This window comes from Pipistrellus kuhlii, unplaced genomic scaffold (assembly GCF_014108245.1).
Source record: "Pipistrellus kuhlii isolate mPipKuh1 unplaced genomic scaffold, mPipKuh1.p scaffold_m20_p_7, whole genome shotgun sequence".
NCBI lineage: Eukaryota > Metazoa > Chordata > Mammalia > Chiroptera > Vespertilionidae > Pipistrellus > Pipistrellus kuhlii.
The window spans coordinates 28,932,442-28,958,494 of record NW_023425573.1 but is presented as its reverse complement, the minus strand read 5'-3'; the positions used below and the strand labels follow the sequence as shown (position 1 = coordinate 28,958,494).

The 26,053-nt window shown below is 54.2% G+C and overlaps 1 protein-coding gene and 1 long non-coding RNA gene across 51 annotated transcripts in view; one reads left to right on the top strand and one right to left on the bottom strand.

Annotated features, from left to right (window-relative positions):
* Positions 1 to 26,053, bottom strand: part of LRRFIP1 (LRR binding FLII interacting protein 1) — a 113,953-nt gene that overhangs the window by 55,048 nt on the left and 32,852 nt on the right. For 43 of the 50 annotated variants that reach the window (XR_004984978.2, XR_004984981.2, XR_004984980.2 and 40 more), the window contains exon 2: positions 3,595 to 3,681. Coding sequence is in view for 5 of the 50 variants with exons in the window: in XM_036421630.2 (XP_036277523.1) it covers positions 3,595 to 3,681 (87 nt within the window). In the remaining 45 variants the exon portion in view is untranslated. Of the gene's footprint in view, positions 1 to 3,594; positions 3,682 to 16,968; positions 17,293 to 26,053 lie in introns of those variants that run through there. The other 7 variants (XR_004984979.2, XR_004985015.2, XR_004985017.2 and 4 more) reach the window with 7 other exon arrangements.
* Positions 19,275 to 20,736, top strand: LOC118709507. The gene is made up of 2 exons (XR_006740458.1): positions 19,275 to 19,450; positions 20,241 to 20,736. It is a non-coding gene; the product is annotated as an uncharacterized LOC118709507 (long non-coding RNA).

The following is a 26,053-nucleotide window of genomic DNA, read 5'->3' as shown; positions in this document are numbered from 1 at the left end:
GTGAGGAACAGTCCCCAGCCCAGCACTGCCGCACGGCGGGGGCTCCGGGATGGCCCTGCCATTCCCCTCTGCCCCACCCAGTTCTCCGGGACCAGAGGTAAAAGACACCTCTGTTTTATTTCAATGCACTTTCAGTGTGGGCGCTCCGACCTCGAAGACCCTGCATGCATGAGAGCAAAGTAGTTGCCTGTGTGGGTCAGTCATGTGATGGCCATGAACCCCAGGATGGAGCCGGCCTCCACCCCACCCTGCACCCCTGCCGGGCTCTGCGCTCACCTGCCATGTGCCACCGGGCTTTCCCGCTCTCGGCTGCCTTCATGCGAGGTCCCCACGGGCTGTGCTGACCCGAGTCCCTGTCTCCGCTTCCCCCTGAGCACACACTGGCTGTCACTGCACAACTCGACCATTCACAGCATGGGGGCCGGTCTCCAGGCTGCAACCTGACCCCAGTGGGAGTTCAAGTTCAGCAGCGGAGACGTCTTCACAGTGTTCCTGTCCGTCCGTGAGGAGTGTGAGAACAGACAGACACACGATGCACACGGGACAGATAAAAAGTGACGTGACCTAAGGTGTTTCCTCACAGGGAGGCCACGCTGCCCTCCCTCTCCTCCCACAGCTCAACCCCTCACGTGGAAACTCTGTCCGATGTCTCGGGCATCTCTGCTGGGCAGCTGAGTGCCGAGAGGACTCAAACAACCAGACTGCCTTCGTGTGAGATGGTCCATGAACTTGAATCGTGACAAAAGCCTCTGGCCCCTGTGAACCACTGGTGTCTTTACAATGGGAGTGAAACACGCCATTACGATGAAGAATTTCAAATCGCAATGCCATCTACTGACCAAATGAGACGTGTGTGTATGAGCGAGGGAGCAACGGTGGCGTTTTTTTAACCGGGTTTCCCAGGCTTTAATCGGCTTTTCTCTGCAAAGCCCAAGATCCTTAGCAGGTGCCAAACTCCGAGGGCAGGCCAGGCTTCAGGGGCCCTGGGCCCTGTAAGCGCTCAGGTGCCAGCCCATGCTGTCCTTGGGGTGCCCAGCCCTGTGTGACAGCCACCAAGGCCCCTTTCGCACTACAGAGATTAAAGGGCCGTGACTTACCAGGCAGGGTTATCGTAGGTTGTAGAATTAAAATGAAACAGAAGACGACTTCCTTTGACTCAAACAGAGAAACAGGGCTGGGTGTTTAAAGGAAGCCATTCAAACACATGGCTTCCTGGCTTAATTCTACTTCATTTTTATTCTCTAAATAAAGAACTTTGCAAGAACCTGCTTAGGTTATCAAGTGCACATTTAAATTAATTCTGTCTGTAAATGAGGAGAGGATATATTTTATCTAAACGTATAATTTGGAAGACAGATATGTACGCACAGGCGCCAAGGCATGTGGCCTGCCAGCCAGGAGTTTGAAATGCTTGACATACACTGTAACTCATTTTCATCCTGATTTTGTACAAATGTTACACTGTATACTTGGTGAAAATCACTTTCTCTTAAATGTGAGAAAAGCTATAAAAATGGTGACTAACACCACCATGAACACCAAGGTCAGACCCCTAAGCCTCACTGCCCCCTCTCTCCTGAGCTGCCGGTGCAACCCCAACAACAGAGCTCAGGGGACAGTTGGGGGAGGAGGGCCGATCCCGTGTTGAAACTCAATCACCGTGGCAAAACCTGGCACAGCAACAGAAACTTGGGACAAATACTTCTTAGAGCTCTTTTAAGACCTCGATATAAAAAGGACTGGAAGCTATTGGAGCAACTGGGAAAGCTGATCAAAACCATTAGCCACCAAGAGGGTGGGAGGCTTGTGGTGCTGGCACCTGCCTCCGCAAATGGTGATGCATCCTGAGAATGGGCCTCTGCCCACTGTGTGGCTCACACGCCCCTCCCCCGGCCCCTCCCTGAGTTCCTGGGCAGGTACTGATCAGGTTCCAGTTCTTGCCTTCAGCCAAGATAATGGACAGGAAGGTGCTTCCAGAGAATCATTGGGCCTCAGGAAGTTTCAAAGTCCGAATCATTTATTCAATTTTAAATTGATCAATGCAACTCTAGGGGCAGGACACTGAGAAAACGCTAACCCCACGATCCTTCCAGTGACTTAAGAGAAAAAAGTACAAACAATTGAAGTACTAAGTTAAATCTATATCATGAACACCAGAACTTGCTTCCAACTGTATTTGTATTTCCAGCAAGGAGGAGAACCTACTTGCAAACACTTGTTTAGCTCATATTCACAGAGAAACACAGCACAAGTGCGACCTACAACACAGTCCCTTCCCAACAACACTGTGCGGGGTGGCCTCTCAGGGACCCGGTCCTCTCCGGGCTGGAGTTTCTAATGACCTTCTACCCATTCCTCAAACCACAAGGACGGGTTTCCTCCCCATATTCACCTCTGGCCATGACCCTCCCCCAGGGACACACCTCCACAGGGAGTGACAGACCCTCAGGCAGAGAGTGACCCCGAGTCACCCATGTCTGGAGCCTCATCCTACAGGAAAGTGGCAGAATCTGCAATGGTTTTTAAGAGAATCTGGAAATCTAGATTTTCCCCCTGAAATCTCACAAGTTTTAAAACATCAGCTGGACTCTTACAATTTGCCTGAGCAACCAAACAAGACTGTGTACACAAGCCAACCCCGGGGAAGGCAGCTGGCCAGCTCTTTCCCACACACTCCATTCGAGTTTTCTGAACAAGCGCAGCCTTCGGTGGGGCCTGGGGGGAGGGGGGTGGTGGTCTCCAAGGGCGTGGCCCACAGGAGCACAGGGTCCCATGGCGAGGGACACCCTCATTCCCCCACGACCTCAAGGTCATGGAAAAGCTCAGAGCTCTCACTGCCAGGCACAGAGCCCTCAGCTGTCCACATGACTGGGCTCCAGCTCGAGATTAAGAAAACAAGTAGCGAACACCTTTCACAGGTGTGTAAACACACCACTCTCCGCTCTCCCAGGGCAGCCATTTCCTCCCTGGCTATGCATCCATGGCGCTTACTCTGTGCTCTGTACTGCCCTCGGCTTCAGGCTTTGTGAAACCTATTAAGAAGTGTAAACCGGGGAAGGGGGCGGTGGTGGGAAGAGTCTGTACGCTACATGCATAACCTATGGGCACAGACAATAGGGTGGTGAAGGCCTGGGGTGGGCAATGGGGAAGGGCTACAAGGGGTCAATGGTGGGGAAAGGGGACTTACATAATACTTTCAACAATGAAGATTTAATTTAAAGAAAGTGTAAAACCATAGGGGAAACATTTTTAAACAAAACGGTTTAGTTAGTATAAAAACCCAATCGTCTGTTCTTCTTTCCTATTTTTAATTCAGAAGACAGACCTTGAAGTGCAGAGCCAGAAAGCCAGGCTGGGTGGACCTACTAGTATGCAGGCAGGTGGCTCCGTCCGGATCCCGCAGGCCGGGGCGCCTGGGACAGGCATGCTTGGCATCTGTGCTATGCACCCTCCCTGGCCTGACCTTGAGCAGAAGTCACAGGCACCAGGGCGTTCTGATCATGAGCTGTGTCGGATGGACAGGTGCCTCTGACTCACACACTCCACCTCACATTAAATCGCCTGTGAAAAGAACCAGGAAGAGGTCGGCGTTACCTCCTTCTGCTGCCGCTCCAGCTCCTTCATCCTGATCTCTCGGGCCTCTGCGCGGGCCGCACGCTTCGCTGCCAGCCTGGCCTCCGCCTGAAACACACCGGGGAAATTGTGTTAGAACACGGACCGGGGGCCCCTTCCCAGGGTCACAAGGATGCTGCTGAAAGAAAACCTTGTCCAGAGGTTAACGGATCTACGGGAATGCCACCACAGACTCGAAAGGGTAACAATGACTGCCGCCACTAATGGAGCCCTCACCCAGTGCCGCGGGCTCTCTTCTCAGGGCTTCCGTTATAGTAGCCATGTGCTCCTCGCATACTCTGGGAAGGAGTTACTGTTACTGACAGCACTATTAGGTAGACACTATTAACGCCCCCAGGTTATACATGAGGGGACTAAGGCGCCGAGAAAGTGCCCAAGGTCACCCAGCCCCCAAGTGGCAGGCCTGGGCAGTCCGCCTTCCTTTGAAGATACAACAGACTAATGCATGCAGTGAAGTATTTGAGCAGGATGGGACCACGGGTCCCTGGTTCAGTCCCTCCCTTTACAGAGCAGGAAGCGGAGGCTGGGAGAGGCTGCCAGACGTGTCCGAGGGCACGGGGCTGGGACTCTGACCCGGATTTCCACAACTCCTGTTCGGTCACCTCTCCACAACCCTCCGCCCTCAGCTTCCCCTTCCACTCCTGCAGGGCCGGGGAGCCATCTTTTCTCAAGACCAAGACCAGAGCTGTTGGAAGTGTTACGTTAAACAAGAATCTGTCTGTCAGCTTGCGGCCGTTTTCCCGTACTCTGCTTGGGAGTGTTTAAAACGCCTGACGCCGGCCAACCAGTGCCGGCGAGCCTGGCACCTGAATGCTGCTTCAGGCTGTGCAACCTCGTGCTCACCCACTATTCGGGAGGCAAGTGGCACAACCTGTCAGGGTCCAGGTCTCCTGGCGTCAAATACATTCCACCTTCCATCCACTTAGTTTTCGGGGCTACCCTCGTAATTCTCCCACCAGATCTATAGACACAATTTTCAGCCGACCCCACTGTCCCCTGAAGAACCTTAAAACGGGGCCACGGGGGATGGCACCGGCTTCTGGGCCAGTGAGCAGCGAGGTGGCCAAGTGTCGGGTCACTCAGGGTCTCCCCAGCGGTGGGCTCCCGCGTGGCAGACTCATGCTGGGACGGCGGGTCCTGGGGTAGGGGACACCCATCACCCCATCCCAGGCTTGTAGGGAATTAAGTTCATCTTCTTTCTAAATTCTCATCTAAGAGGAAAACTGACCACACAGCTGAGCTGTCAGTGGTTGACTGGCTTGTTCACGACCACATCAAGGTGTCAAATCAAGGTGTCAAAACCACTGCTGTGTCAGCATGTGGATTCCTCACTGCCATTTTCAATTTTCTGAACACTGTGTGAGGGGCAGCGCGGGAGGGGAGGGCAGGGAAGGCCCATTAGACTGGCACTGGCTACAGGCTTCCTCCAGCCCCATGGAGCGGCCAGCGAGGAGGACACTCACACGGAGGGCAGCCGGCGCCCAGCAGCCTGCGGGCTCAGTGTCTACACCGGCTCAGACCAGGCGGCCACACCCCACCAGCTGGGATTGGGGTGGGGCTGGGAGGGGGGCTGGGAAAGAGAAGGGAGGGCATGCAGGAAGAAGGGGGTGGAATGTAAGAAAGAGGAAGGGGCTGTGCGGGGGGGCAGAGGGAGACAGGAGTGCGGTAATGTCCCAACAGACCCCAGCTACCCAGCAAAGGGCTTCCGCCACGGTCCACCGTCCCCTCTGGTCCTCAGGTCCAGCCGGACATGTCTGTCCCATCCCTGAGGACAACCCCCGATTGAAGGACATGAGCTTGGTTGATAAAGGAACCACGTGAACAAAACCAAGTTATAAAATAAATTCCTCATAAGGACACAGCCAGCCAACCCCGAAGGCAGATCAACTTGGCCCACAGAATATGATTTAGAAAGGAGATAAATGTGCAGTTCCATGCAATTTCAAATCCTGGCCATCGCTGCCCTATGCAGCACCCACAGGACTTGTATGTGGACAGCAAAGCACTCAGGATGCAGGAGGTAAGGATCATGCTTGTGGGCCGCTGGCTGAGAGCCCGAGGCCCCTGCGGGTCAGCCCTTCAGCGCAAAACCCGTGCACAGGCAACTTTACCCTGTGAGGCTATCATCAGCAGAATAACCCAACGCCAGCCTGAGATCCTCCAAGAGAATCTCGGAAGTCCTCACTGCACGGTTCTTCCTAAGACGCCAACATTGCCAAGAACATGAAACGGAGCCCAGGAGATAACGATCACTCACGTGAGAATGTATCTGATATGAGCGAGTCTTTACATGAACAAAATACAAGATGGCAATGATTCGCCAAGGTGACATGCAAACCCAAATTCATCCCCTCCAGTCGCCTGAGCCCGGCCCCACCCTCCAGTTGCTGACGGCGGTTCATGGGCTAGTGGGCCTCGGGCCAGCTCTTCCTCGGTGCATGGCAAATCCATCACCGTTGACACTTGTGTACAACACACACTTGCACGCTGAGGTCACAGCCATGTCAGAGGGTTGAAGAGTTTCCAAATGCTACTTTCACTCTCTGTACTTCGCTTGCAGGGGCCACCACTCACCAGCCGTCACCAGCCGTCACCAGCCCAGGCCACCAGCCCGGCCACAGGAACTCACCGCACTGCCTAGGGCCCGGGAAGGACTTTTAAAGGTGTGCTTTGAGAGTCCTGGGATGCAGATGAAGCAATTGGTGACCATGAACAAGTGACAAGTGGGGGTGGAGGGGTGGCGGGAACTTAACCCAATGCTAGTGTCAGGAGGGCTTCCTGGGGGACAGAAGCCCTAAGCCAGACCCTGAGGAGCAAAGAGGAAGAGAGCCAGGGCCGCCGGGGAGTGTGGGGCAAGGGCATTTGGCCGGGAGGGAAGTCCCGAGGGCGGGACTCAGCTCCAGGTTATCCAGGCCCAGCCCTCAGCTCCTGTATCTGGAACCTCAGCTTGAAGGAACGTAGGTCCACTGAAGGCTTTTAAGCGGGGACACAGCAGGGCCTGACTTCTGACAGAAAGATCTCTCCGGGTGCAGGAACAGGGGCAGGGAGGGCAGCGGGGAGCCCAGCAAGTGAGAAGCGGTTGCTTTTGGGCGGACAGAAGAGCCGTGAACATGAGCGGGCGGGGCTGGCTGGACCGCAGGCCAAGGATGAGGCACAGCTGTGAGGCCACTGCGGGAGGTCAGAGGCCCCCAGTCCCAAAGAGACCCACGTGGTCCAGGAGGCCAGACAACCCTGGAGAAGAACCCCACCCGGCCACCACCCCGAGGCGCATGCACAGGATGCTCAAAACCTGGACACACCACCCCCTCCAAAGCCCTGGGGTTTTGGGGTTAGGGCAGGGCTTCCGTGTTACCCGCCTCCAGCTCCCAACCTCAAGGGAGATGACAACAATGGAGGAAAGCACCAGGATCTGTGGAATTTAGGAGACAAAGGACAGACTGCTCGGGGTGTGAAAACACAGTTTAGACACAGGACCGTGACACCCCAGCCAGCCGTCAGTGGGAGTGTGCTGGCCGCTCCCTTCATGACTTCACCCAAGCTCATCCTCCGACCTCGGCTGGCTCTCCAGGCTCTGGTCCCCAGCAGCTCCTACCGGGGCCGGCTGCATGGCCCCAGGGTCCCAGGCCGCTCTCTCCCCTACGTGCAGGCGGTGGCCACAAGCCCGCAGCTCGTCGCCTCAGCCTGAGGTCTGGGCCCTGAACCTCCCTCCTCTGCCCAATACCATCCTTGTTGAGATACACATTCAAATGTTGAGGATGAAATACTATGGTTTTGCTCAGATCTGCCTTAACACAACCTGGGTGGGGACGGTGGGGTCCACATGGCTGTAAGGGGAGGGCTGTTGGGGCTGGAGGTGGACATGGGCTCTTTAAACCAATGGTGGTCACAGTGTCCTTCCCAGGACAGGGGCCTCACGGGGACCTGTCGGAGATGCAGCACCTGAGGCCCCACCCGGACCCCCTGAGTCAGAACCTGGGGGGCGGCAGCCATCTGGGCTTCCACATGCCTCCGCTCAAGTGTGGGGACCTCTGCTTTCTGTCATCCCAATTACGTCTGGTTGCCTGACAGTTTTCAAATAAATAGCAACATTTTTGGAAGGAAGGAAGGAAGGAAGTCGAGGAGGGGGGCCTGGAAGGGAAAGGGGGTAGAGATAACAGAAGGAGGGAGGGGGTGAAGGGGGAGAGGAAGGAAGAAAACGAAGGGACCCCAAACCAAAACCATGCTCCCTGCGGCTGGAAGGTGGCCGGGTTCTGCTGCTACAGCGTGCAGTGCTGTGCCCCCACCCAAGGAAACCCTAGCTCTGATGGAGGCACAGACCAGCTCCTCTGACGAGATCCAGGCTCCCTGGCTTTCTCAGGCACGCCCACAGTGCAGCTGGGAATGGCTGGGAATGCCAGTCCCATCCCCCACACAGGGGACACGCCAGCCCCTCCCCCATGGATCCTCCTGGCCTGGCCTGGAATCCAGTCAGCAGAGCTTTATGGACCTGGATTTGGGGATGAGAAGACACCATTTATCACCTAAGCTGCCTCACTATAATTCAAAAAATTGGAACCTTTGACTCCAAAGTTCCACTTTTACATTTTACTTGACCACCGACAAACATGACAGCACTCTGACACGATGGCATGAGGGATGCTAAACACGGTGCACAGAGAAGCCCAGATCTGAGCCTTAGCCCAGCCCTCCCGGCCAGGGTCCCGCAGGCCAGCTCTCCAGTGGCCAGCTGAAGCCACAGATGCGATCGGCCAGGGGACCAGCCAGGGGGCGCACAGGCTGGCTGGGGAGAGACACTGCTCCGTGACCTGACCTCTGGGGCGGCACAGACGGGGCCAGGCTGGGCCAAGGCTGCAGAGCTCTGGGGGAAAATCACAGCACAGCAGGCATCACCTTAGCGACGGGTTGACGACCTGCAGGTCTAACCCAACCGCAGCACCGAAGAGGGTTTCCCTGGAACAGGACACAGAGGCCTCGGGATAAACAATCAGAAGCACGCCTGTCCCGCCAGCGCTCGACAGGCCTGCTCCGAGCCAGGAATTCCAGAGATAACAGCTTCCTCAGAAGAAGAGGGCTGCTCCTTTCCGGGGTCAGGGAGCTGGGAGAGCCCCACTCCGCAGGGACTGAGGCCGGCGGAGCTGGACAGAGAAGCAACTGGCCAGGAAGCAGGGAGAGCTCGGCAGAGGCGTGTGTGACCTCGCATGTGGCTGCCGCCTTCCTGCCTGTGGCAGAGGGTTTGTAAGTGGCAGGAAGTGCTGCCTGACACTCTGTGTGGGGACGTCTGTGTCCTTCCTGTGGCTCTGCCCATTTACCCAGACCCCCCCCCCCCCCCCCACGATGCTCCTCAGAGAGCAGAGACATACATGGTGGGCCGGGAGTCCTGGCTCTCAGGGAGGACAGGAATGAGGGCAGGAGGCAGACTTGCTCCTCCGTGAGCCCAGCACCTCGTCAGGGACTCCTGGCTCTGTCTCTACTTGTCCTGAGCTTCGGAGCGTCCCTGGGACTCTCACAGAGCGGATTTCCATCCCACGGCACCGCACCCGCAGCCAGAGAGCCAGCTCTCACTCTGCTCTGGAATCCGTAGCTACCCAGGGCTCACGTGCCACGTGGAAGATGGAGGGGTTCATGAGCCTCAGGTTTGGCGACTCTTCAGAAACGGGCTGAGACGTGCTTTCGCCATCTCCTCCTCCCGGGAAAGCCGTGGGGTCAGGGAAGGCAGCGCGATGACAGCTGGGGAAGCAGAGCCCGGGGACACCCACAGCTCGTGGCTGGCGTGCGCATGGCCACAGGCTCCGTGGTGCCGGGCGCTGACACTCCAGGAGCTGTTTGGGAGGGAACTGGCAGCAATGTGAAGAGCACCTCCTGGATCAGGAGAGAGAGGGAGGGCTGGGCCTGGACACCCACGCGGGACCCATGACAGCCGCCTCCTTGGTGCGTTGCCGCAGATGCCAAGTGGGAATGATGCCGCGTGGGGCTGAGAGAGACGAGCAGTTTGTCATCTGCACGGCGTTCGATGGAGCTTTAACACTGACCATGCGCATCCGCTTTGGCCTCCAGGCTGGAGAATTCTTCTGATAAGCAAGCAGAATTCCATAGCTACAGTTTACAACCTCCCAGGAGAAGCGTAAGGATGCATTTAAAGTTCACTCCTGTCTGTGTGAGAGGAATACTGTGCCTGAAGTGGTGACAAAACCTCTTTAGTCCCAGAAACAAGCAGGGGACTTCTGTCCATGTGATTCCTCCCTGCAGTGACAAAGAAACACAGCTCCCAGGGGACGGGCCTGAGTCCCCGGAGCTCACACGTGCAGGCCCCCGTTGAGGGACTGACAATGCCCGGAGCAGACGGCCTGCAACAGCCTTTTCCTGAGCCGCCTTTGCTGCAGGAAGTGGAAACAGCCACCGACTTTTGTTTTCTATGTAAACCCCCAGACTCTCAGATGCAGTGGAGTCTAAAAATAACCTGCTATTCAAAGCAGCCAAGTGGACTGGGCGATGCCAACTCTGAGAGAGTATTTTGGAAATAGTGGTGTGTTGGGGGGGGGGGGTGTCACAGTGTTTGGAGGGGGTACTAATGGCATTTAGGGGCAAGGCACCGGCCTGCAGAGTCAGGCTGCACAATGAGGACCTTTCCCACTGGCCATCAGGCAGACAGAAGAAGCACTTGATCACTTTCAGATGGACAAACTGATTCTAACGTACACATAAACTCAAAACATGTTCTGCATAGTTTTAACGTGCATTGACTATCCCAGGAATGCAATCAGCAGGAAAACAAGGGAAGATGACACTTGATTTTGTTCAGAACTTTCCTAAGAGTCAGTCATAATTTTGGGATGTCAAGTCACCAGTAGCTGTTTGGGTGTGAGGACGGCGCGTCTCTATCAGTCTGCCTTCTGCAGTGAGGATGTGTCTGCAGGCTGCACCAGCATTGAAATTCTCTGGAATTCCAGTATTGCAACTTACCTTCCTTTTGCATCTTTTTAATGTTCAGTGAAACATCCTATTAACATGATATTATATAGGCTGGCAGATGTTACCATCAATGAATTTCATTTCAGGTTCATAATGAAGATGTTAAAATATGTGTAATAAAAAAGAGGCCTGGGGTCTGACAGGGCGAGAACTACAGCTTTAAACCTGGAAAGGAACGGAGGCCGGACCGCTGCTGCTCGGCCACACTTGTTCAAACAGCGTGGCCACAGGTTCGGGGCACAGATCTGGAGGCCAGTGCGGAAGCCACAAAATAAACATGACACAATGTGTCACTTTTCCTTGAAGAATTGAAGGACACCAAGTTAAAGACTAAAGTGTAACTCTTTGAAGTTTAATATTATGTTTCCATAGAAAGCAACTCAGGTAAGCTATGGAGTACACGTTAAAATTATCATGGAATTCTGTGATAAGACGGCAGCCTTCAAAGAAGCCATTATCTCGCCAAGCTGATCGTGACTGGGCCTGGGCCCCACAGAGCTGGTACCCCCCCCCCCCTCCCGCTCCTGGGGCACCTGGACAAACAGTTCAAGAAGCAATGGGTGCCACCTTTGTCCAGACTGCCGCCTCTCAGTCTCTCCTGGAGCCTTCACAGCGGGACATTGTCTCAAGACCACGCCACCAATCTTGGCTCTACCTCTGACCAGTGACATGAGCTCAGACAAGCTGCGTCCCTTCTGAACATCAGCCCTCATTTTAGGGCTGGGCACCTCGAGGTGCTTCCGTCGCCTCTGAAAGGTTATCTCCACACCAGGGGTCAAGCACTGCCAACCTCTCCCCACGGTGCCGCTGGGAATCTCAGAATAATAAACTTCTTAAAAGTTTCAGAATAACAAACTTCTTAAAAGTACCCTACATACCAAAATAACTAACTTACATTAACCAGGATCAAAATTATTAACGTTACTTTATCGAGTGCAATGACTCGGAACTTTCGGCTCAGTCCTGAGGGTGGGTAGCGACGCTGCACATTACCCTCCATGAAAATCACTTCCTCCTCTGGCTGTGAACACATGTGAACTATTTTTTTCTGAGAAGAGTGAGTGTTCACATTTCCTTCAACAGCCTCAACGAGAGCTGCTGGAACTACCGACAAGAGCAAGATGGACACCCATCACCATGCACGCGGCTGACAGGAGAGAGCAGCCCGCGCACCTGTGCGGCTCTCCAGGTGACAGGTTCCCTGCAGCCCTGGCATCTGGGCTCCTCCCCCTTCTCATTCCCTGTTCCCTGCTCCACGCAGGGTCTTCCCTGCAGACCCCGCCCCGTCAAGGTGTCACAAAGCATATTCCCTCTCAGAATACGGGGGGTGGGGGCCGGGGAGGGAGGGGCAGCGGGGAGGTCTCACAGCACCATGCTCTCCTCTATTAGGCGGACACAACTACTGACAGCCTTCCCTGTGTCCAATGCCAGTCCCGGAACTAGCCAGGGAAGAAGGAGAAGCCATCATTTCCCCCCTCCAGGGGCCTGTCTGGGTGGCATGGGGTTAGGGAGGAGCCACGGGGGGAAAAGGCTCAGCTCCCGGGGTTCCCGTGAGGGCTGACACAGTGACTGATGGTGACAAAGTGAGTCCAGCACACAAACTGGAAAAAGGAGAAATGTCTGCCACCCTCCCGTTTCTAGTATTCTCTCCCATATTTAGAAGACTTCAGTCCATCCAGTGTTCTTTTGTTTTGAAAAAACTCCCAGAAATAGAAACGAGGCATTTGATACAATGAAGAGGTCGCTACAGGCACTCAGAAGCAAGGGCTGGGATCTGAAGGGCCCTGTCAGGAAAAAGAAGCCCCTCGGACCCGATCCTGCGTGTGGGGCCGGGGAGCTGCGAGAAGCCAATGGCAGCTCCAGCCTGAGACCCTGCCTGGCGCTGTGCACAGCGGTGACAGCTATCAGCACCAGCTCCGTCAGAGGGCCCCCTTCCTGCTGGCGGTGTGGACTTGGGAAATTCCCCTGACCTTTCCGTTTCCTCTTTATCTGCAAGTGGAGATCACCAAGCCTCATGAGGTGGTGGCCAGGACTGGGGAAGGCGCCACAGGAAACGGTTGGCAAGGCAGACACGGGGGGAGGGGGAGGGGATTGGGAAATGCTACCTACAGTGACTGTGACTAGCACCACAGCTGCAGGCCCAGCAGTGTGAGCTCAGCTCAGCTCAGCTCAGCTCAGGGCTAAGGGCAGCAGAGACAAGAAGGCTACACACCCAGGCACCGCAGATGAGGAAAAAGATGCGAGGATCAGAAAGGATGCTGCTTTCTTTCATAAGCTCTACCACACTAACACAGACATGAAAGATTGGGGTCAAAATTTAAAACAAATCCTCATTACCGTCATTTACGGTTCATTAGGTCTTTATTACAAAGTAGCTGTTCTTCAGATTCAAGGCAAAACTGCTTTAAAGCGAAGTTATCGATACAGCCTTAAGGAGGAAACCACTGCAACGCTGCCCTCCCTCCTGGCCCCCACGAATGAGTGGGTCTCGGAACACACACCTGTGTCCTGGGGTTCTTGTTTGTTTTGGAGCTGGGCGGGGGAGTGGGGACTTTAGGGTTGGTCTGCGGCCATATGCCCGGCAATTGTGAATGATTAAATTTTGGATGTAGTCAAAGTAATCCTTTGTTTAACTCAGGAGAAAGAAGTTAATTTACTTAAGTTTACCTAGATAGTTTGAATAATGAAAGTCCTAGTAAATCCATTCCATAAAAATAAGTGTCTTTATTCAAAAAAGAGAACCTTATCGAGTTAAAACAGTGAGGCAATAAAAGCTCTCTCCTGCCGAAACCGGTTTGGCTCAATGGATAGAGCGTCGGCCTGCGGACTGAAAGGTCTCAGGTTCGATTCCGGTCAAGGGCACGTACCTGGGTTGCGGGCACATCCCCAGTGGGAGGTGTGCAGGAGGCAGCTGGTCGATGTATTTCTCTCATTGACGTTTATAACTCTCTATCCCTCTCAATTCCTCTCTGTGTAAAAATCAATAAAATATATATTAAAAAAAAAAAAAAGCTCTCTCCTGCCTACCCCACAACCGAGGTACAGCAGGATACACCAGGCGGATATACCAGGCGTATTCCCTCACAGGTTAGTAATTTACACCTACAGCCCAGGGCCTCCGGGATCAACATTCGCAAACCCGAACGGAGATTTTGGAAACTGGCATGTGAGTAACCAGTCATACACGCTTCCTCTCTGAGTCACGCAGCCGGCTTGTCAGGGATAAGGCATTCCTCTCGAACATTGCCTTTTGAGGAGCAAGCACATCATACCAACAGCAACCTCACAGACCTGTACAAACAAGATAAGGCCCTCACGCCAACAGGTAACAGTCCAATCAGCTTCGAGAGAAAACAGTGTTGCAACTATAAATAACTGGATTTCCTGTGCTCAGCAGAAAAGAGGCAGTTTAGACTGCAGGGTTTGAAAGTTTTTTGTTTTTTTTTTTTACTGAGGAGGCTTCCGCTCCGTGACATTATTTCTGGCTGCACAGAAACTAACTCTTAAAGAAAAAGGGAAATTTAAGACCCCATCTTTGCCCTCGTGGGACACTCTTAATATGTGAGAAAAGACCTAACTTAGTGTTTCTATAATGTGACTGCTTGAGGAAGTGGCCCATCTAAAACAAACCATGGGCTCTCAGGACTCGACTGTCTTCAGCTGAGCCCTGGCAGGCCCCGCCCAGAGCACCGCCTGGTCCCCGCATTCGTCCCCACTCCCACTCAGGTAGGCACCCTGGCACCGGTACCTAGTGAGATGGGGCTTGGGAGACCCTGCCCCCGCTCTACCCAGACAGCCTCTCTCTGGACAGGACTGATGTTTGTCAGCTCATGCTAGTCAGGATGTGGAAAGCAACCAGAGGTGACACAACCCCTCTAAAACATGGGAAGTTACAAAAGTGAGAGAAGTGCGTGGTTTCCACACTGCCCCTCCCACGGCTGGCACCTACTGTCATGAAGGAGCTGGGCTCCCGCCCTTGTCCTGCTGTTTGCTTTGCCAAGTGAAGTGGAGCTTGGCAATCCTGCTTCCTCCTGCCAACCCTGGCTCTCCTCTGGCACTGGGGTGGCCCCCAGCCCTCCTTCCCCACTGCAGACCCCAGTTCCCAGGACAACAGGGTCACTTTCTGGAGGACACAACCGGAGCCAAACGAACAGCAGGAAAAGCCCAGAGGCCTCCAGCCGGAACACTGCCGCTCCCAGGGCGGCTGCGGGGTGACTCCCTTCTACGGCTGCTCCCCGCCTCACTCTCCAAGAGTGTTTGCTATCATTTACTAAAAACAACCCTCACACAGGTTCACAGTTGCTTACTGGAAATCCCGGAACCAGGTATGTGTCAGGCTTCAACTAGAAAGGCCACCATCCATTCTGCCACAATCCTGAGTTACACCCTTTAACCAAGACCGTTAACGGGGCTGCAGAGAAATGTATGGGTGTTTACACACACAGAGGTCAAGACTGAAAAGTCGCCCACCAGCCAGGGCAGGTCTCACTGCCAAATGAATTCTGCCACAAACGTACCCAAAAAAGCAACAACTTTTGGTTTTTCAGAACTTACTGGATCCTGGAATTGGTAGGGCAGCGATTTTCAACCTTTTCCATCCCATGGCACAGCATATATTAATTACTAAAATTCTGCGGCTCACCAAAATACGTATTTTCTGCCAATCTGACGAAAAAAAAAGTCAGTGTGCTTTTGATTCATGCACACTGGAGGGCTATTGTTGTATGGACTGCTATTATGTTTAAATTTGATAATCTAAGGGAGAGCAGGTCAGTGCCCCTGATCAAACAGGTATTGCATGTTTCAAAACTTCTTGCGGCACACGGACTAAACACTGGACTGAACATTGCTGGACGGGGGGATGGTGGGCCAGTGAGGATGAAGCACCTCCTCACTCAGGGCCCGGTCCAGACTCCCCTCTCCCCTATTTCTATGAAGCAGGCGTCTCACCCCGACCCAGTCAAGGGTTACGGTACGTGAAGGGTTAAGGAGACTTTTCAGCCTGGGATTCCGGAGCCAGGTACTATTTCTACTCGTTCCTCTGAGGGACAGGTCCCTCCCTTCCTCACATCCCCGTTCTCCACGCTTACTCTTTTCTTCTTCAAAAAGTCCCCGCCCAGAGTTCCTTCCTCTGAGCCAGAATCTCGCCAGGATTAACATCATCGGTCCTGGCCATCTAAGGCTTGCCTGGATGGCTCCTCCGGAACGCCGGCCTCTAGCCGCATTCCGCCCTTCCTTCTCCAAGGGCCCTTCCCTGACGGGGATTCCAGGTCTCTCTGCAGGTTCCCAGGTCCCTAAACCCACTGGGTTAAGGGGTAGGAACCAGTGGCAAAGGTCTGGCCCACAGCGGAAGGTTTATATGAGGTCACTGAAGCAACACAGTAAAATGGACACTAAGAACCCACCTGACCATCCTCAGCAAGGAAGTTAACTCCCAAGGGCACACTTCTCTGGTGCTTACCTACTGAGACACTCCTTCAAGGTAAGGACAGTCTTTTCGTTCAGAACTCCCCACAAACACCCAGCAGGTGGTTAATACCTACCTGGTGAAGGAGTGATTGTTTTGGACTCAAGTTCTTTGTAGTATAAACTTCAAACATTGTTACATGTTTGTTTACAAAGTGCATCCATCCTCTCACCTTTAGATATTCAGGACCAACCCCAAGCCTCAGGGCAGTGAGTAATTACCAACCTTCCCTACCCCACTCCAGTCCAATTTTCACCCAAATACCCCACATCCATGAGTGTTAAGCCAGATAACTGTGAATTCCTGCAGGGTCCTGTCCAGACCCCCGGATCCCAGGAGACAGGCCAGAGTCTATTTGGGGACTGGAGTCCTTGGGGGAGGGACCCTCGGATCCCAGGAGACCGGCCAGAGTCTATTTGGGGACTGGGGTCCTTGGGGGAGGAGGAGAAGTCCTGTTCGGGTCGAAGGTCCAGAGCAGGATAAGTGCTCAGAACCGCCCAGGTCCCGGCTCTGGACACCAGTTCTTAGCGCTGTATTTTGTAAAATACCAAACTACCAGCTTGGAGGGACCCTCTAGCTAAACACTCGAGTCCAGAGTCCAGCCAGAGCGCGGGTCTCAGGCCTCCGCCCGGCCACACAGCTGGCAGGTCCCTTCGCCCCGGGCGCCGTCCAATGAAACCTGCTCTCCTCGCAGGAGGAGCGGGACGCACCAAACGCGGAGCGGGCCGCCCCCCTCCCCCCCGCACATCCTCGCGTGGGGGGGGGCTTCCTTTCAGGGGACCCCGGCCAGGCGGAGCCCACCCCACATCGGTGCAGCCAAAGGTGCCCACGGCCATGGACCTTAGACGTAGTCCACAAGGACCCAACGCCCGCAGCCAGAAGCGGAAGTTTCCCCTTACCAGCTTCTGAGCTTCTGGGCTCAGGCAGTCTATTTCCTTGTTCTGCGTGGCCGCCGGGTTGGTCATCCTGCCGGCCGCACGTCCCACTCCGCTCACCGCCGGGGAAGGTCCGGGATCTCAGGGATCGCGGGCTGTCGGGTCCGCGGGCGCAGGCTCTCAGCTCAGCTGCATCCCCCGCGCGGCGGCTCAGCCCACAGACGGCCCCGCGACGGCCCGGACGCGCCCTTCCCCAGGCGGAGGCGCCCTCCCCGCTTCCCGGCTCGGGCGGGCGCGGCCGCATGGGCGTGACGCAGGTGGCCCGGCCGGTGGGGGGGCCCCCGGGGCAGAGGCGCGGCCTTCCCCGCGCGCCCCGCCCCGACGGCCCCGCCCCCGTCCGCGCCCCACCTCCACCCTCGACCTGCCCGCCCCGTCCTCCGAGCGCGCCCCTCCCCGCGTCCCAGCTGCGGGTTATCCATCACCCGGGAATCCACCGGAAGGCGGGGGGTGTGTGTGGGGAGGGGGACGGGGGCCTAAAGGACACAGCCGGCCCCGCCCACAGGCGCGGGGAGGGCGGGTGGAGAGGCTGTGGGAAAAGAAAGCTGGCGGGGACCGCGCGGGGCAGGGTTCCGCTTGGGGCTCATGGGGGGCGGGGCCTATGGGGCGGGGCGAGCTGCCTCCGAACCCCCAACTCCAATCCCCGCCGTCCGCACCGCCGGCCGGCCCCCCGCGGGCTACAGTCCTGCGGGCTACACCCCGCGACGTCCTCCAAACTCAGGCCAACGGGAGCAGCTACGGACCTGGCAGCCTCAGCCCCAGCCCAGCACCACCTGCCGGCCGGGGACCCCCGTGAACGCGTCTCCCCGAAAGGGGCCGGCTTGCAGGACAACGAAAGTGCGCGGCCCACGGGGGTGAGAGCAAGCGCCCCGGGCCTGCCCTCGCCCGCCTCCCTGTCGGCCAGCCGGGGACGGCGGAGAACGCAGAGCCAGTGTTCCGCACGGATCCGGTGGCTCAGAGCCGGGGCGTGTGGCCTAGGGTCTGGCCGGGACGGCCTGCGGGCAGGAGCCCGGCGGGGAGGGCATGGGGAGGAGGCGTCCCCGTGCGGGTCCGGAGCCCAACCTCTCCGCGCGCCCCTCCCGCCGCAGGACGCAGGACGCAGGACGCAGGACATGCGCTGCCCCGTCTTTAAAAGTCCTGCAGACAAAGCAGCCAGTCCTCGCCAGGCTCGGCAGGAGCAACAGGACATCCTCACATTTATCAGAAAGGCTGCCTGTTCTGACACGTGTTTGAAAGACCCTCTCAGAAAAGCCACCTTCCCGCCTCCCAACGGGAACTTCCTGCAGAGTCGCTTGGCCTCATTCTCTGTAAAGGCAGCTCCAGAATCATCGAGAGATCGCAAATCCACATTTAAATGCTACAGCCACCCAATGTCCCACTCCCCGCCCCACCCAGTTCTGGGTAACACGTTAGGGCATGACTTTCCCACTCACCTTCCCACTGTGTGCAGGGGGCCCCGCGCACGTGGCTTGGGTTCTGGGGGCGGAGCTCGGGAAGGATGGGGGGGGGGGGGCAGCAGAGGAGGCTCTGAGGGACTGGAGGGCCTAACCCAGGAGGGGTAGGGGCGACAGAAAAGAGGCGGAGTAAAGGCCCGGAGTGGCCGCTGTGGGAGAAATTCTGCAGGTTTCAACCCTGCTTAAGGTGAACAGCACCAAGCTTTGATGGGTAGCACATCCTGGGGCCCATAAAAATGAATTTTAAAGAGGTTGAAATGCCTTTTATTGCCTGATTTTCTTGCTCTGACACTTTAACATATATTCATGGATTACAGTTCTTGGCTCTACGAAATTAAATGAATTGGAGAAAATAATTCTAAACGGCTCTACATGAACAACTATAGGACTTGGGGAATTGATCACAAAAAGCAATTTGAATTTTAGCAGAGGAACAACTCTGCAGATGAGAATGGTAGCCTGCCATGAAGGAAGCTGCCTTCTTGGAGACTTTGGTGTGAATATTCCCACCAAGACAGGCAAACGTTCGAGCTATGTGCCACCCAAACCCTGTGACCACATGCCCCCGAGCAGGGCTCATGGAGCAGGCCCCGAGGAAAACTGCTGTGCACCCGCCAATCCCAGGGGGCCACCCAGGGAAGGGACTAGGCGGCTCTGACCCTTACTATGGGATGCTGAGCAAGTTACCTTGCCCTGCATCTCCAGTCCCATCTGAAACATGCCCATGATGGAAGTGCCCGCAGTGGGGGCGGATGGGAGACACACACATCTTCACCTGCCTTGCTGGCTCTGAGCCCACTCTCTTCCCTCTGCTCCCAGAAGTCCCCACCCAAGGCGCTTGCCGCAGGAAGGAAGCTGGCAACCCTGGGCTCAAATGGCATGACCAGGACAGACTGGCAGCCCATGGGGAGAACAAACCCAGAGCCCCCACAGAAGCTGCGGAAACTAGCTAATTTCAGTTCCAGGAACAAACTACCAGCAATACAATAATAATGGTGCACAAGAGATGTCTTATTCCACTGAGTGTAGCATATTAGGGAAAACTGCTATTCTAACTTGCTTCTAGACCAGCAATTTTCTACTATTTTCATCTCGTGGCACACATAAACTAATTACTAAAATCCTTCGGCACAACAACAACAACTACAACAAAATGCTTTTTTTGTTGTTGTTGCTGATCTGACCAAAAAAATAGGTATAATACTGATTCATTCGCACTGGACAGCTATTGTTGTGTTGGCTGTTGTCATTTGTTTATTTGACAATCTAAGGGAAAATAGGTAAACCCTTGATTAAATAGGTTTTAAAAATTCTTGTGGCACATGGGTTGAAAGTCGCTCTTCTAGTTGGGAAGCTGCTACATTCTGATGTGTGTTAGCCCAGCCATTCCTGTGCCGTGGCTGAGCCTCAAACCATAGGACCACGCATGTGATGCGTGGAGTGCTGAACTCACGCTTCTTGGGTTTATTATTTAGACTCCAGCCCCCGAGAATAAAGTGGAGAGGGCCTAGTTGCCTTCTGTTACTTTTTATATAAACAGTTCTCTCATGAAAAGGGGCCCCTCATTGAAGCCCCCTGCTAGGGCATGCCTTTCTCTCCTTTTTATTTTTACCGATAGCAAGGCCACTTGTGAGGATGATTAATGAGTGACTGGTGGAACCCACAAATTTGGTTTCTTGGGAAAATCCACTAGAAAGTCGAAGGAAGGGGCGTGGCTGTGCAAAGGGACATTGTGTTGCGTGAGAATCAGGGAGGGGCACAACATTTTCACCCCAGTTCTCACAGCTCTGAAGGCTGCATGGCAGAATAACACAAACACTTTACCTCGAAGAAAGCAAAACTAAAACCACCTGAGAGAATCAGATGAGAAGAAACCAGACAAGAAGCCCTGGGTTTCCATCCTTAGAAGGTCAACAGAACCTGGTGTGGTGTGAGCAGCATGGCGGGGAGGGGTGTTCAGTGAGAAGGTGACCACACAGCTGGACCGCTCCAGCGTGGGCCTGGGGTCTCTTCATAAAGAGCTTCAAGGTCAATGCCACAGGTTCAGTTTTGTCTCCTTTTGGTCAGTATGCCAATTCTAACAGGTGGACTCTAATTTCTGGCCCCTTACATGCTGCCGAGCAGTTATTGACCTTTTCACACACAGCCGCTATTTCAGCCCAGGGACTCTGTGCTAAGAGGGCCCCTGAGGTTTTGGGGAAGCTCTGACTGTCTTAAGCATTCCTAAAAGCCTCCGTGCTTGTGCCTTCTCAATCAGAATTAAAGGTCCCAAATCTAAAAATAAAAATAGTAATAATAATAATAATAATAAAAGGCAGTTCTCTGATGTGCAAAACTTTATTTCTTTCCTGAGAAAAGAACAAAATAATAGAATGATCTAATTTTGTTCTGGGAACATGAGACTCCTAGCTAACCAGCAAATGCCAGAACAGTTAACCAATTTGGGGCCACACCCAAGCTGGGCTGACTGGTCTCCATGGTGCTGGTCGGTTGCTAGGTTCCCTCCTTCGCCTCCTGCTGTGGTTTGGTGCTAAGCGCTAGAGCTAAGACAAACCCTCTGAGAGGTCCTCCCGCTGACGGTTCCTCACCGCCCCATGAGTCAGATAACTGACACAAAACCATTTTCTCTAAATCACAGCCGGGACATCTGTTTTCCATGGATCACTAGCCATGTTGGTGACAGCAGAATAAGCTTATCTTATTATAAACAGTATATTATTACTTTATTACTTCTGCAGACAGTTACATTATTACTTTATGTGGAACCTTTGACTGGTATGAAAAAACACTCCTTGCCCTAGCCGGTTTCACTCAGTAGATAGAGCATCAGCCTGCGGACTGAAGGGTCCTGGGTTCCATTCCGGTCAAGGGCACATGCCTGGGTTGCGGACTCGATCCCCAGTTGGGGGTTGTGCAGGAGGCAGCTGATCAATGATTCTCTCTCGTCACTGATGTTTCCATCTCTCTCTTCCCTCTTCCTTCCTCTCTGAAATCAATAAAAGTATATTAAATAAACAACAAAAAAGCACTCATGATAAAGATGTTCATGAAATGATCACCCAGGCCCACACTGCACCCCAGTTTACAAAACACTTCACACATACAGGGAGGCTCACAGAAGTTGTCTAACTTGTCACAGACACGTGTGGGAAGAAGGAAGCCAGGCTTTTAACCCAGGGCCCCACTCATGGCCCTAAGGGCTTAGCACCCAGGACATGGTCTGACACAGAATTGTCCCTCCCCACACCCAGCCAGCCAGCCAGGGGTTCTCACTGGGAACAGTCAACAGACAGGCTTGGGAGTGGCCTTAGCCACCTCCCTGAGCTTAGCCTGGACCGAGGGCTTTGGCAAAGCAATGCCCACACCCAGGAAGCCCTGGGCCATTGGTAGGTGCGTTGGATGGGAGAGCTGTCTGCAGAGAAAGCTATCCACATGGTCAGCTGGCCCAGCTCAGGCCCACAGTGAGCTTGATCTTTGGGCCAGGATCCAGTGGACAAAGCATCCGGGAGCAGGAGTGGCTAAAAAGCACAGTGAGCTTGCTTCTAGCATTAAACAGCTCCTGCTAACTGAGCCCGTCCCAGTGCTGGGATGTCACACAGGCTTCATCCTTAGGGCTGCAATGACCCATGCTCCCTCTCCCCTCCTCCCAGACTATGAGGGGGCTCTTCCGGTATGGGGGCATGTTCTCACCACTCCATATATGATGGTGGATGGATGATTCTCCTAATAAAATGAGGCCTTTGGTAGGTCATCATTAACTCTCATCAATCTCAACTATTTCATATTTTTGTAGCAACTGGGAATGGAAGCGCTCTTTTAAAAAGGGCACCCCATGCTTTGGCCAGTGTGGCTCAGTTGGTTGGGTTTCATCCTTTGCACCAAAGGTTGCCGGTTTGAATCTCCATCAGGGCACATGCCCAGGTTGCGGGCTCGATCCCTAATGGAGGGCGTGCAGGAGGCAGCCAGTTGATGTTTGACTCTCACATCGATGTCTCTCTCTCTCTCTCTCTCTCTCTCTCTCTCTCTCTCTCTCTCTCTCTCTCTCCTTCTTCTTCCTCTTCCTTCCTTTCTCTCTCAATAAAAATTAAAAAGTGGCAAGTCTTTAGGAATGGCTACTCAGCTCCCAGCACCTCACCACACTTCTTCTTTATCCAGATTTAAAAGAAACTCCCTTTGGACTTTTTAAGGAAGGTGAAGAGTGGGCGATTTCATTGGACTGAATCTGAGCCGGTGGCAGAGAGCAGGGTGCAGGTGTCCCAGGCACTTTACCCAGAAACACAAACTGGTGTAAGATGATGATGAAAGTGGTAGCATGCCCGGAAGAGAAGGAGGCTTGGATGCCTACGTTTATTGAGTAAGAGGTATGTCAGGAACAAGCCAAGACAGACAGGATGGTTAGAGGAACAGAAAACAGAGGTGTCTCCTGGCAGCCAGCTCTCACCCACGTTCCTGGAGGCTGGTGTGAGCAGGGGAGCTGAACAATGCAGGTGAAGTGGAGAGCCAGCACTGAGTTTGCAGCCAGAAAAGCCTGGGCTATTGCGTTCTGCTGTTAAAATTCTACAAAGAAATGTTTTCAACAACATGGTGGATGGCAGTCCGAGAGGAAGGCAGGCTATGGGAGGGCTCTGAGGTGCGTGGAGATTTGTTCATTTGTCTGTCCGTTTGTAAGGATGGGAAAGACCCAGCGGCACCTGCTTGGTGGTTGAGAAGTAGGAGTCCGAGGAGAGAGGAAACAGTGAGGTGGGGGTGGGGAGGGCCCGAGAGGGGCCCGTGACTAAGGGTGGGGCGTGGATGGACTCCCAGGATTCTGAGCTAAATGGAGATGAGAAAGCCAAAGTGGGCAGAAGAGGACGGATGACGAGCAGAGCCATCTGTAGCAGGGACTGTGGCCTGGAGCTGAGGGAGGATGACAAGCAGGTGGAACAGAAATGGAAGGACCCATCATAGAGCTGCCTCAGACCCAGCCCGGGAACAGTTTTCAGATTCTGAGCAGAACCCTTGGGTGCAGTTCCAGCAAGCCCAAAAATGCAGCCACGGGGTAAAATCGGACCCACACGTAGAACAATTTCTGATAGATTTTACTCTGGAATTCAGTTCAACTCTAAAGGGTCCAGGAATGAGTCCATAGCGACCTGGAGAACAAATGTACCAAGTTTGCCAATCTGGTCCTCAGAACCGGGGCCCTTAAAGCCTGGCCAGAGTGATCACAGAAACATCCCCCCTGTATCGTCACTGAGGAACCGGCCACAAACAGCTCGAGGGCGTCTCTCAGGCCAATCAAGGTCAGTCTCTCATGAACACAGTGCACTGCGAGTGTCAGCTGATGATGTTCTGACACTACTGAGAACAAAACAGCTGAAACGCACTTTGTATTTCTCAGTCATACAGGAACACTCTGAAAAGCCCCCCAAATGAACTCTCATCCAAAGAGAACAACCTACAGACGCTGTCAGAGCAGTCCTTTTAAAATGATTTTGATCGGAATGGATAGTGACTTAGGAAAGCCAGCTTTATTCCCAAACACCGTATTCACCAGCCAATGGGGCACCCCACTGAGAAGAGAGAAATAAATGGAATAGAAAACGATGATTAAAAAAAGAAAGCCACACCCACTGGTTTGGCTGGGCCTCAGGAAGCCTGCCTGTGAGTGCAGTGCTCTGGGACAGACTGCATGCTCCTCGCAGCCAGCTCTCCGACACAGACCTTCGCCCGGCTAGCTGGAAAGTCCCGAAACAGCCATGTCTACTGGTGTAACTGACAGCTGCCATTCACAGAAAGGGAGTGTGGGGGACACAGGGCCTTGTGATCTGAATTTCAGCAGCCCCCATAGCAAACAGGGAAAGCAAAAGGCACTGAGGATGAATTCTGAGGCTTAAAAAACCAGGCACACTTGCTGAGCAGCTGGACTTGAAGACGAGCTGACTCAGGGGCAGACCAAGGCATCAGGAGGAGCAAGCAACCTCCTTCCCACTGTGTGCAAGTCCGACAACAGCACCCCTATAGCAGTCTTTCTAAGAAAAGGAATTTTCCTAAAGGGGGAAAAAACAACTGCTACCCACTTTGGCACAGAGCTACCAACACATGCCCACACCCAAGTGTGAGGGGTTTTCCTCTGCAGTCTAGTCCCTGAGATGCAGTTCAGAGAAACGTCAGCCACCATTCGAGGCCAGATTACGAGCGGTCTGCCGTTCACCTTCTTCGTTAACAGTTGTATGAACAAGTCGATACCTTAAGACATGAGAGAAGAATATAAAAGCCTTACCTTTAAAAAACGAAGATTTTAGACGATCTTCACAGGAAGGTTGAGGACAAGTGGAGAATGGCAGTCTGGAGAGACATGCTTGGCCTGAGAGTGGAAATTCTGGAATAACTGGAGATCAAATAGCCACTCTGACCACGTCATCTCTGAGTACCAGCAGAGAGGTCCAGTAAACGCACCTTTTTACTCTACCTTGCCGGGCGGCTCGGACCCGCCTTCGACTCACGGAAGGTGTGGTCCCGAGCCCACTACAGTTTTCCAAGGGCTTCTCCTCACCAAGGGGTTCGACTTGAGCTACTCAGACGGCATTGGAGCCGGTCCTCTTATCCTCACTGCCTCGGAGCATCCCTGTTAAGTGTGGGATTGGACTTTATGGGGAAATATAAACACAGAGCAGGATTTCCCAGCCTTGCACTGCTGACTTCGTGGGCCAATAATTCTTTGCGGAGACGCCTGTTCTGAGCCGCAGCAGCCTGTTCTCACATACTCATCATGACAACCCAGCGTCTCTCCAGACATTGCCCACGGTCGGTCCCCTGGGAGACACAGTGGTCCCCATGGAGGACACCTGCTCTGGAGGGACTTGCACCTTTCCCCACGTGCCCACGTTGTACAAGCAGGTTGACTTACCAGCTGTACAGGGAAGTCATGCAAACCCATAGCTAAACATGCCCAGAGATGGGGGTCAAGGTGGAAATATTTCAACACATCATCTAATCTTGGTGGCCCGAGTTTTCACTCCTGAAGAGCTCCAAGTGCATCTAAGAACTCCGAGTCCCCGAGTTCCTGCGGTCAGGGGTCGGGCAGAGCAGGAAGGCGGGCATCCCATCCTCAGAGAGGAAGGGGCATCCCAGCCTCAGGGATAGGAAGGGGCTGCAAGGTGGGTAGAGAGCTGAGCTCAGGGGCCACACGGTCACGTCAGGGCTGAGCGTGTGATCGCAGAGGTGGGCTGTAAGCAACAAGATCAGATACCTGGTCGCTGGAGGCCACCTGCAGGGTCCACACTGAGAACGGGGGTGGCTGCGCAAAGCCCTCTCCCCTCCAGGGCAGAGGTTTGGGTGGAAACCCACGTGGAATCCCCACCCTGACACCTCTTAGCTGGCAGTTCTGGGCACTCACTCCCGGGACCCTTCCAGCTTCCTGTGCTTCCCGGCAGGACGGCAGTGACAGGAGAGCCCAGTCTGGCACGAAGAGGTGCCCTCACCGACCTTGCAGGGTTGTTCTGAAGCACAGATTACGATTCCTGCAAAATAAGGGGCTCTGGGATTACAGTTTACATACAGGTCTGGGAAGCCGGAGGCAGTCTGGCGTCACTTAATTAGCTTGGGTTAGGTTTATG